This window comes from Rhinopithecus bieti, unplaced genomic scaffold (assembly GCF_001698545.2).
Source record: "Rhinopithecus bieti isolate Rb0 unplaced genomic scaffold, ASM169854v2 scaffold_12155, whole genome shotgun sequence".
NCBI classification, from domain to species: Eukaryota; Metazoa; Chordata; class Mammalia; order Primates; family Cercopithecidae; genus Rhinopithecus; species Rhinopithecus bieti.
In genome coordinates, this window is record NW_016807423.1 from 3,045,907 (window position 1) to 3,056,736 (window position 10,830).

At 54.8% G+C, this 10,830-nt stretch overlaps 2 protein-coding genes across 7 annotated transcripts; both read right to left on the reverse strand.

Annotated features, from left to right (window-relative positions):
* Positions 1-864: 864 nt before the first annotated feature.
* Positions 865-4,556, reverse strand: ATP6V0B (ATPase H+ transporting V0 subunit b). Of its 3 annotated transcripts, none has more exons than XM_017881879.1 (8): positions 4,098-4,556; positions 3,319-3,367; positions 2,994-3,077; positions 2,787-2,864; positions 2,508-2,577; positions 2,343-2,394; positions 1,951-2,141; positions 865-1,178 (listed from the first exon to the last, which is right to left on the reverse strand). In XM_017881879.1, exons 1-8 carry the CDS (start codon positions 4,162-4,164, stop codon positions 1,152-1,154), a joined length of 618 nt encoding a protein of 205 aa, XP_017737368.1. In that variant the 5' UTR covers positions 4,165-4,556; the 3' UTR covers positions 865-1,151. The 3 variants fall into 3 exon arrangements, with proteins under 3 accessions (XP_017737368.1, XP_017737369.1, XP_017737371.1); XM_017881880.1 differs by lacking the exon at positions 4,098-4,556 and adding an exon at positions 3,602-4,071; XM_017881882.1 differs by lacking the exon at positions 3,319-3,367.
* A 1,279-nt stretch (positions 4,557-5,835) lies between these two features.
* DPH2 (diphthamide biosynthesis 2) lies at positions 5,836-9,250 on the reverse strand. Of its 4 annotated transcripts, none has more exons than XM_017881876.1 (6): positions 8,883-9,250; positions 8,497-8,609; positions 8,016-8,299; positions 7,136-7,819; positions 6,873-7,049; positions 5,836-6,792 (listed from the first exon to the last, which is right to left on the reverse strand). In XM_017881876.1, exons 3-6 carry the CDS (start codon positions 8,230-8,232, stop codon positions 6,668-6,670), a joined length of 1,203 nt encoding a protein of 400 aa, XP_017737365.1. In that variant the 5' UTR covers positions 8,233-8,299; positions 8,497-8,609; positions 8,883-9,250; the 3' UTR covers positions 5,836-6,667. The 4 variants fall into 4 exon arrangements, with proteins under 4 accessions (XP_017737365.1, XP_017737364.1, XP_017737366.1 ...); XM_017881875.1 differs by having other exon boundaries at positions 8,016-8,239; positions 8,883-9,247; XM_017881877.1 differs by lacking the exon at positions 8,016-8,299.
* Positions 9,251-10,830: the final 1,580 nt, after the last annotated feature.

The window sequence follows — 10,830 nt, forward strand, 5'->3', positions numbered from 1 at the left end:
CCCGCCTCCAGCACGCCCGCACCCGCCGCGCGCCGCTGCGAGCCCGCCCTGCCGGCGGCCGAGCCCGAGCGCCCAGGAGGCACGGACCCCGGAGCGGAGGAGGAAATGGGTCAGGCTGGTCCAAAGGGTGGGCTTAGAGGTCGGACCGGCGAGCGGGTGCAGACTGTAGAGTTCTTTAGCGGGGAGTGGGGATTGGATTGGAGCGCGAACTCCCCAGGAAGGGGACCTGGAGGTTGGGCAGACTCAGGCTGGGGGCTAGGGATTTGTCAACTCTAATTGGACCAAGATTCAAGGTCGGCCAGCAGAGAGGGGGCAGGACCCTTAAAGGCGTGGGCTGGAGGTGGCTGGGGCTTCTACGGTAGCCGGAAACAGGGTCAGGGAAGGAGAAAAAGAGATTGGACAGGGGTGGGAGGAGCTGCGGGCCCTAGGAACAAGGATCAGAGCACAGGTTTCTGGGAGGGGCTGCTACTGGAACAGGACCATCACTGAAGGCAGAGACCACTGCCTGGGCTCCAGGCCTCACAGGGACGGAGATGATGGTCCCCGAATGTACAGCCAGGTAAGTAGATGTTGTCAGACAATTGGGGCATTGTGGTCAGAGCCCTGAGCAAACAGGCCTAGAAGGACCACAGGCACAAACACACCCAGAGGCCCATATCTGCACACTCCCTCATCCCCAAACAAGTCTGTTTGGGGGCTACAGAGTCCTCCGCGCAGCACCCTTGCCTCCCCACCTAGGAGCAAACTCTGTGCAGATCAGAAGTGTGCAGTCAGAAAGCTGACAAGGGATTGGCATGAGCATTGTAAAGGCCTTTTTACCCTTCCTCTGTGAACGGTGGCGCAAGAGGGCAACAGAAGCTGCACTGACCCAGACAAATACCAAGTTTATTTCACAAACACTAGGAAGATGGGTTGAGGGTGGAGGTGGGGGACACAGGTGCGCAGCTGCACAGAGTCGGCAGCAGCAGCCTGCTCCCGGCACTGACAGCCGGCCTGGACTGCAGTGCCTCCAAATCAACACGCAGCAAGAGGTGAGTGCAGGGAGGGCCCTGAACACCAAGCCTCTGAAAGGCTAAGGGACACAGCTCCAGCTGTCCCAGGAAAACCATCAATAAATAAGAGTGAGGCACGGCCCCACCCACACATATCATCTAGTCACCCATCTTCACTCTGGAGGTCTGCAAAAGAAGAACAGGAAAAATCAGGCAGGGACAGAGGAATACGTAAGGCAGTGTCAAATGACAGAAAATGAGACCTAGCACATGGTTGGATGGACAGACCACAAGAGATTTATGACTAACCAGGATGGACACACTGTGACAGACAAGGCAGACAGACAGGGACAGACAACCCCAGAGTTACACTGTGGGACAGATGGAGAGAGGAGGCATATGGATAAAGCTAGTCACTAAGAGTCAACCCAGTCAAGCACCCACAGTCACACTCAGACCCTCAGGCTGATCCTTAGTCACAAATTCACACACTGTCAGACAGACTAGACACACACAATTTAGATAATGCTGTCCTACTGACAGGCATGTCACAGAGAAATACACATAGCTCCAAGAGGCAGTCAAACACACCATGACTGATATAGACAGACAAAATTCCATCCCAGTCTAGATCACGAATACAGACTGGAAGTACGAAGAGCATGGCAGATAAAATGAGAGAACAGAAAGAGGGAGAGACTAAGTGAGAGCTATACAGATACAAAGCATTAGAAAGGGGGAAAAAAAAAAAACAAAACAGGGCTGTTGTCAGTGATACCAAATCAGAGACAAAAATAGCCCCTGCAGGAGAAAACCAGAAGCTGGAAATGAGGAGGTGGAAGCTGTTTGGGGGAATCTATAGTTATAGGTAGAGAAGGAGAGCACTTCAGCTTCTCCAGAAGGAGGGTAAGGCTAGGTTGGAGACAAGGACACAGAGGCTCCCCAAGGGATTCATCACCTGAAGAATTGCGACGATGACCCCAAAGAGGCCAATGGCACTGCCAAAGATCTCCACGATGAGAATCTTGACAAAGAGGCTGGGGTTCTGAGCATCAGCCAGGGCAGCCCCACTGCCCACGATGCCCACGCAGACTCCACAGAAGAGGTTAGACAGGCCTACGGTGAGGCCAGCCCCAAACATGGAGTAGCCTGGGAGGATAGAGAGGGGTGCAGTGAGGCTAAGCCAGGAATGGGGGAGATATGAGCCAATGGGGCCAATCCCCATCCCCACTCTGCAAAGCAGAAAAAGCAGGTGAGAGAATATCAAAATGGGGGTCCAAGCTGGGAGGGGAGAGAGTAGAAGCAGGCATGAAATCCCAGCATTTTGCATTCATACACCCATCCACCCACCTGCATGGTAGTTCCGATGGCCAATGGCCTTGGGGTCTGTGGCACTGAAAGGCTGAGGGAAGAAGAAAAGTAATCAGAAACTACCCTGATGCACCCCATCCCATCTCTAAGCAATGCGTAGAACACACCGGAATGGATTCCCACTGCCACCCTGGCCTTCCGTACCTCAGCCATGTTGCTAATGACAATTGCCATGATGATGCCGTAGATGGCCACAGCCTCACAGAAGATGATGCTGGTAGTGGTAGAGGTTAGGGGTAAGGAGTGGAAAGGAGAAAGAAATGAGAAAGAAACCATCCTTCCTGCCCAGTAAGTCCCCAGCAACCTTTCGCTGCTACCATCCCATCCACAAGGCGGCTTGTCAGAAACAGGATGTCAGATCAAACACACAGGCAGCGCCAACACAGCTAGTTCTGACGAAAGTCCAAGGGCCCTGACACTTACCTGACCAGGTTCTTGGTCTTGATCCTGGGGGCCTTCACTCCTCCACCAATGATGGAGGAGCCAGTAATATAGATACCCCTGGTAGAAGGATTAAAAAACTGATGAGCAGAGCCCAAGCTGTCACTGCCCTCAGCATGACTAAGACTCCAGTGACGCCACCTGCCATGACTCAGCCCCTGCCCCCAATCCCACCACGCCAGTACTCACCAGGCTGCCCCAACGACAGACAGGGAGATAGCTAGGCCAATGCCCAGGTTGGACCACATGAAGGGCGAAGTCTCCGTCAGGAACCTGTTGTGGAGGCAGAGAAGAAAGCAATTCAGCCCTAGCAGGGAAGTGGAGCACAAAATCTTGGCCCCCCAACCCCCCTTCAACCCCATCACCAGTTCTGCGTGCAACAACTGACTGCATATTTCCCAAAGGTCCATGTCCCAGGCAGGCGGTGGTGTGGGAGAGGGACTCAGACCAGAGAAAAGAGGAGAGACTGCAGGGCAGAAGCTTCAAGGGGAATCCTGTCCCTGCCCTCCCTTACCATGCCACATCAAAGCGGAAGCCCAAATCAAAAATGGTGTAGCAGATTCCTGCAGCAGTGAGGAAAAAAAAAGGGGGGTTACAGGCTGCTCTGCAGAGAGAGAAGTTCCTCAACCTAAAGTAGCTGCCGAACTGAAGGGCCGCGCCGAGCTGAAGGACAACCTCCCTTAAGGGGCGTCCTCAGGCTGCCCTCAGGTGACAATACAGCTATCTAGACAGATTCGTGTGCTTAGGCCTCCATTTTCTGCCACTCCCTTGCTAAAACCACCTCCCAGACCAAGCACCTGTGCAGGCAGGATCGCCACCCGCAAGCCTGAATCCGAGGCAGGACCGAGGGAGCAAGCGCTCCAGCCAGGCCCCGCCAGATCCCGCCGGTCCAGTCCGTTCCGCTGTTTACCCAACAAGCTGTGAGTGGGGGAGGGCAAAGCGACCGGGAAAAGAGGAACCGGAGCAGCCGGCCTGTGACCAAGCAGGCCGGTCAGGAGCAAGAAAAGGGGGACGGCAGTGAGACGTGGGGGCGGGGGGAGACAGCGATAGTGGCAGAAAGGGGGAGTACTGCCCTCGCGGCCCCTACCCTCCCGCACCCGCGCCCCTCCTCAAGCAGCTAGAGATCGGGGTCTCCTCTGTCGGGGTCAGAGGCCCTCGCAGGCGCCAGTCCAAAGAGCCCGGGGTGCAGAGCGCGCGGGGGGCCAGTATTCCCCGCAGGCCACTTCCCCGGTGGGTTCCGGCCCGGCCAGCTCGGCCGCGATGCTGTCCCCGCCCGCCAGGACCCGGCCTCACCCACGGCCAGCGCGCAGGCCCAGAAGGCCACGAAGACCCCGGAGTAGAGCAGCGCTAGCCCCGTCATGGCGGCGACGGCGGCGGGGGTCGGAACCGTGGGGCCGGAGTTACAAACGCGTCCCAGCGTCCACCGTCCGCCCCGCAGTCTGTCCGCCCGCCCCGCAGCGTCACCTGACTCGCCCACGTGACGCGCCGGCACCACGTGACCCCACGCCGGTCCCCGCGCAGCGCCGCCGCCCGTCTAGAACAAGGCGACGCCGGAACCGCAGGCGCTGGGGATTGTGGTAATTGTAGTCTCGCGTCTCGGCGGAGGCTCGGGGGCTCTCCTTACTAGGAACTTCGACATCTGGCCGGTCCTTTTCGAGTCTCTCCACCTCGCCCTGCCAGCCCCGTTTTATTCTCTAGCCTGCTCGTGGGCCCCTAAGGCGTCCTCTCCAGCCGTCGTGCGTCGTAGCCAGTGGTGGGTGGCGCCGCGCGTGCCCTCCGCCTCACCTTGCTGAAAGCGTCTCTCCGCCCCAGCGCGCCTGTTGGCTGTCTGTCTTTCCGCTGCCTGGCTAACACCTGCCATCCTCCGAAATCGTCCTTCCGTCAAGCCTTCCCTAACCCAGTGGCAGGGAAGCGCGTTTGCTGGGCTCCCACGATGTCCTGGTGATGCTTATTAAGCTTCAGTAAGTTGTCACTCCCCTGTCGAAATGCCCTGATGGCTCCCATTTCATTCAGGAGATAAGCCAAAGTCCTCACAATGGCCTGCTAGGCTCCCCACGCCCCTCAGCTGACTTCACCTTCTAATACTCCGCCACTAACTCTCTTCTGCCTGCACTGCCCTCCTTGCTATTTCCTTGAACGTGCCAGCCATATTCCCGTCACTGCCCTTGCACTTGCTGCCTCTGCTTCTCCTAACTATCCATGCGGCTCATCCTGTAACTTCCTTTCAGTTTTTGCTCCCTTCTTGAAAAGGCCTTCTCTGACCATTCTGTTTAATATTCCACCCCCCTTAAAAGCTCCTCTGCTTCCCAGCTTTACATTTCTCACGGTACTTACTGATCACCATTTGGCATACCAAGTCTTTTATTTGTCCATCTCCCCCTGGAAGAATGTAAGCACCATGTCTTTTGTGTCACTCACTGCTGTATTTCCAGTACCTGGCACAGAGTGTGTCCTCAGTACATATTTGTAGAACAAAATTGATGCCCACTTTGTCCGGGTCACCCTGTCAGCTTACAGCTCTACCTCCACCATTAGACTAGGCATTCCCTGAAGGTAGGGACCACATCTCCTTTGTTCACCTTGAATACCCTAGACAATGCCTCCATGACAGGATTCTCAACAAATGTGGGGAAGAAGAGGTGAGTCTTTTCATTTCACCCCTCTCCACCCTTAGGGCCCAGCAACCCCACTTGCTTGAAGTACCCGCCATGTTGGTTCATGCCTGTGTTTAAGCCCAAATGTCTTTTTCACTCCTTTTCTCCTGACAATTATATTTTTCCTCCAAAAGATCCAGCTTAGGTGTTATGCCCTCTGGGAAGCCTACTCTCAGTCCTTGTCAGGTGTCTCCTGTGGCATCCAGCTGTCCCTGGGGCTTCCCTCCTCCCAGATAGGGCTGTTTCACTGTATGCTGACTGCATATTTAACTCTCTTTCCAAGTACACTGGAAAGGAATCTGGTTAAATACAGTTAACATCTACATCCCAGGACCTGTGCAGGACCTATAGTATTTCATGAATTAAAAAGAAACAAAGAGAAAAGCTATCTGGTTTATTCAGGTTGCTGTGATCTCCCTGAGAAATAAGAGTCAGTATAGACCAACACTGTCCAACAAACAGAACTTTCTGCCATGATGGCATATCCTGTAGCTGCACTGTCCCCTCATGTGGCTGTCTGAACACTTGAATGACTAATGTGACTGAGAAACTGAGCTTTTAATCTTAATTAACTTAAAGTTTAGCCACATGCACTTAGTGGCTACTGTACTGGACAGTGCAGGTCCAGCTAGACCAGTGGTTCTCAATTGAGGGCAATTTTGCCCCCCCCAGAGAACATTTGCCAATGTCTGGAGATATTTTTAGTTGTCACAATTGGGGGAGTGCTTCTGATGTCTAGTGGGCAGAGGCCAGGGATGCTGCTAAGCACCCTACCATACACCGGACAGGCCCCACAACAGAGAATTATCTGGCCCCAAATGTCAGGTATGAGTTTGAGAAACCGTGGTCTAGACTGTCTAGCACCTGCCTTTTGACAAGGACAGACCCTCAACTGGAGACCAGGAACTGGGATTGGCCAAAGGTCCTGGGCTGCCCCAGGAAGACAGATGGGTCCAGAGGCCTCAGGGAAGTCCCTAAGCCCTTTATTCCATCAGCCAAACAACAAGCATTTACTGGGCATGTGCTTAGCTTGTGCCAGTGTCAGGACAGATCAGAGATGGATCCTATCCTCAGTGAAGGGCTGCCTGCCCTCCCTCCTTCCAAGGTCCTTCAAGGATCTTGGCAGGGGGATGGGAGGTTGATGCAGGGAATGCTAAAGGTCCTAGCAGTCATTCATAAGTCCATCTATGTCTCCGGCCCCACATGGTATCAGCCGCTTCCCTCATCCTCATAGGCGATGGCAATCCCTCGTCTTCCACTCACAGCTTCTGTCACTGGCGTCTGACCCAGGCGGGGCTCCAGCCCTTGCCAGCTCCGGGAACTAAGGAACGAGGCTGTAGAGGGAGGGAGCTCAGTCTGAGTGCACTGCATCTGGAGAAAGAGTTCAGCTGAGAGTGGAGACTTGTACATTTACCTGCAGGACTGCTCTCAGCCAGCTCCAGCTGGGGCCGTGGGGTCAGGGCCAAGCTTCCAGAATCATTTGATGACTTCCAGGCAGGTGGGGGTCGGAGAGCTCCAGTAATGAGTGACACATCTGGGGTTTCCCACAGCTCTGATTCAGGTGGTGGGAGAGGCACATGGAAGGGAGAGCCTGAAAGGGAGGAGGAAAGAAAATCCATACTCACCCCCTGACTCCGTGCCCCAGGTTTCCAGCTTAGGCAATGCCCCACTACTCACCAGGCAGTAAGTCTGCATAATGTGTGAGGTGGGGAGCCAGGCCTGGAGGTGGCCAGGCGGGGTTGCAGGCAGCTTCCAGCTCACATGGTGCCAGTATAGGCCGGAAGAAGCTACCAGAAAGCTGAGGGGCTAGGGCACCCAGAGGACAGGCTAATAGCACAAAGACATCCACCTCAGGGAAGTTGGCAAGCTTGGCGGGGGTGGGCCGCCCCAGGGCCAACACATAGCTACGCTTGCCGGCAGCCTCAGTCAGGTTCCGCAAGTGGGCCAGTGCCTCGCGGTGCTGGGCTACACCCAGTGTGCCTGCCAGCAGCCCTACAACGCGGGCATCTCTGGCCCTCTCTACCAGATATCGTCTTCGTGCCCTTAGCCGTCCAGCCCGGGCACCCTCATCCTGAGTCTTTCCTGTATCTGGGCAGCAGGAGAAGAAGGGTCGAGCTGGTGCCCACCCCAAAAGCAGCCGACTCAGGTCTGGGTCAAGGTCTGGGTCAGGGCTGGCCTCAGAGCCCCCCACATAGAAGGCACCATACTCTTCTAGACGCCTCCCTGGGGCAAGAGGGAAGTAGCGCCCAAAACGCTCCAGGGGCTTAGGCTCTGGACTCAGGGAACCCACTGGCAGGGGAAAAGCTGGGCTGGAGACTAGCAGATCCAGGTACTGTGGGCGCAGGAGAGTAGCCAAAGCCTCTGGAAGAGAAGGAGGTAGTGTTGATGTTGGAGCCTGGCAAAGCAGGAGCTCCCTCATCCCCAGGAGACTAAATATGACCCAGTAGGCTGGGGCCAAGCCCATATCAAGAGTTCTATGGATGTATATGGAAATGGGGAAATTAAGGCAGAAAGCAGTTGGCCCACCCTTTGTGCATATACAGGCAAAACCCCTTACCCAGGGCATGGGCACAGGCCGGCTCACTCAGCAGCACCACAGGTGCTTTGGGGTCTGGGTTCTGGGCCTCAAAGGCCTTGACGCAGAGCTCCAAGGCCACAGAACGTTGACCAAGGACGAAGGCAACGGGCACTGGGCGGGCTGGGGGGCTTAAGCAGGCAGGGCCAAAATGTATGAGAGCCTGAGCTCCAGCTTGCTCAGCACCCAGCACATCCATGCAGCAGCTGCAGGGGAGACAGCATCAGTGAAACGGGTTTTCTTCTGGAAGCGAGTTGCTGTCATCACTGGAAAATGTGGTCAGTGGATAAAATGGTTTCATTAAAGGAAGACATTGTCAATGAAGGGAGCTAGCATCAGGAGGGGAATCATTACCATTATCACCAAGGAGAAACACCACCATTGAAGGCAAACACTGTCATAGATGTAAAACCCCATGAGCCCCAGATCCCCAGGCCTGGCCCACCTAAGGCCAAGTTCACACCTGCCGTAGGCTGTGTCCCCCAGAATGAACATCTTTGACCCTGTCGTCTCCTCCAGTCGTGCAGCCACAGCCACAGCATCTCCCAATAGCTGGTCAGGGAACTGCAAGGCAACCTATAAGCATAAACCATGGAGTCACGGACAGCCTCTCTCCCACCGAGGGCCTCTTTAAAGCAATATTCCAGGAGCTCCCACTCAACCTTCAAAGCCCCCGGTCCCAGAGGTGCACTCTGCCCCACGTAGTAGGTGGAAGGGAGGGATGGTCAAAGCGCTGCGGACAGATTGATTCCCCCACCCTCTCGCCCTCACAAAATCCCCCAAGATCCGGATCCTCTGGGCGACCCATCCCCACAGAGGCGAGCCATCCTTCCCTAAGTCTGTCCTTACTCGTTCACACCCCAGGTCGCGGATAAATCCAGCGACTCGCTCCAGCTCGTACACTCGGTCCAGGTCCGGGAGAGGAGTGAGCAGTCCTGGCACCCCGGCCTCTCGCTGCAGCGCCGCCTCGGCAGGGCTGCTAAACATCGACTCCATGAGGCACAGCTTGGGTTGTGGGATGCAGCGGAGACCTCCCTGGGACAGCTTCGGGGCCTGAGTCCTCAAGAGCAGCACTCAGGGGATCAAAATCGCCTTGTGGGGGTAGGGAAATCACAGTCGGCCTTCGGCCAGTGGGCATCCCCTTCAGCCATCCGAACTCCTGTTTCCCCGCTACACGTGGGACTACCGGGGAGGTTACTTCCGGGTTTTAGAGGCGTGGCTGATAGCGATTTTGCCAATCCTAAATCAGCACAGCTCCCGCCCTCCAATCCTCGCCACCAAGCCCCGCACAGAGAACCAATGTTCTGCCTGAGTCCAAGGCCAGCCGGAAGTGCATCGAGGAAGGCGCGGGGCCTTGTGGGCATTGTAGTTCCCCTGGTGCTCCTCTCGGGCGCTGGGAGTCCGGTTCAGCCCACCCGCGGCCATCAGGAGCACCAACTTCACTGTTAAGCATTTCACGTGCACGCTATCCTCTGGGCAGTATCACTGCATAATTCTTTCATTCATTCTTTATTTTTGACAAGGTCTCGCTATGTTGCTCGGACTGGAGTGCAGTGGCGCGATCTCCACAACCTTCACCTTCTGGGCTGAAGGCATCCTCCCACCTCAGCCTCTTGAGTAGTTGGGCCTACAGGCACGCGCCACCACATCCAGCTTATTTTTGTATTTTTTGTAGAGACAGGTTTTTGCCATGTTGCTCAGATTGGTCACCAACTCCTAAACTCAAGCAATCCACTCACCTCGGCCTCCCAAAATGCTGAGATTACAGACTTGAGCCACGGTGCCCGGCCACAGTGCATAACTTTAAACTTGGTGCCGACCGGCTCAGGTTTGAATATTGTGCTTGGTCACTTGCTACTGAGTATCTTAGGAATGTCTCTATGCCCATTTCCTTATCTGAAGAATGGGGAGTTGTGACAATAGTACCTCTTAATAAGATTGTTGTGAGGGTCAAATTAATTTATCTACAAAACTTTACAAAGTAGTTCTTTGGATATCACATGCAGTGAAAGCATTTGCTATTTAATCAGCCAAATACTGAGCACTTACTGTACATTAGGCACTTCATTTTTAGAGTTTACAGTCTTTGGAGTAAGAAATATCCCGAATGGTACCAAGGACATGACTGGCACATCCTCAGGTCACAGGAGATGCTTTGCACAGCCCCAGCCATCCTCAAACACGCTGCTTCCCATCAATACCCCCAGGGCATACCCCATAGACCTCTACCCTCCAGCTCCTCACATCCCCTCTACCTCCCATGTTTACTCATGTGCAAACACTCTCACATGCACCATCACTTGAAATGCCCTCTTTACATACCTCTGTCAGACAAGAAAACTGAAGTTCAAAGAGACTGCCTGTGTAATAAGACACTAATTCAGTGGCACAATCAGCATCAAACCCAGATCTACTGAACAGGGAAGAGGTGGGAGGAATGTGGGAGTAACCAATTCCCCATCACCCACAAGGAGATTGAAAGCTCAAGGATAAAAGTGGGGAGAACTCAGACCTGCTCTTCAGATCTTACTAAGGAGAAGCCTGGGGTACCCGAGAGGCAGCCTAGGTGAAACTATAGCTGAGGAGACAGAAAGGGAGGCAACACTGCTAAGGGAAAAAAGCAAGAGCAGGTCAGGAGCTGTCCCTGGTGCTGACTGATCCCTGACCATCCTGTGCTGGAAGTCCTGTGTAAGCGGAGAGCAGTGAACATATGGACAACACTAGGTCCTACTTTCCTCTTTTCTCCTCTGCGGTTGAGAGATCTTCTCTCCCTCACCTCCCTGTCACCCCACCCCAC

Coding starts and splice junctions, on each gene's coding strand:
- ATP6V0B (XM_017881879.1), bottom strand. CDS start 4,164: ATGACGGGGCTAGCGCTGCTCTACTCCGGGGTCTTCGTGGCCTTCTGG. Junction 2,865..2,993: donor TCTGTCGTTGGGGCAGCCTG/GTGAGTACTGGC, acceptor TCCTTCTACCAG/GGGTATCTATATTACTGGCT. Junction 2,395..2,507: donor TCATTAGCAACATGGCTGAG/GTACGGAAGGCC, acceptor TTCTTCCCTCAG/CCTTTCAGTGCCACAGACCC.
- DPH2 (XM_017881875.1), bottom strand. CDS start 9,029: ATGGAGTCGATGTTTAGCAGCCCTGCCGAGGCGGCGCTGCAGCGAGAG. Junction 8,240..8,496: donor GGGGACACAGCCTACGGCAG/GTGTGAACTTGG, acceptor TCTCCCCTGCAG/CTGCTGCATGGATGTGCTGG. Junction 7,050..7,135: donor TTATGCAGACTTACTGCCTG/GTGAGTAGTGGG, acceptor CCTCCCTTTCAG/GCTCTCCCTTCCATGTGCCT.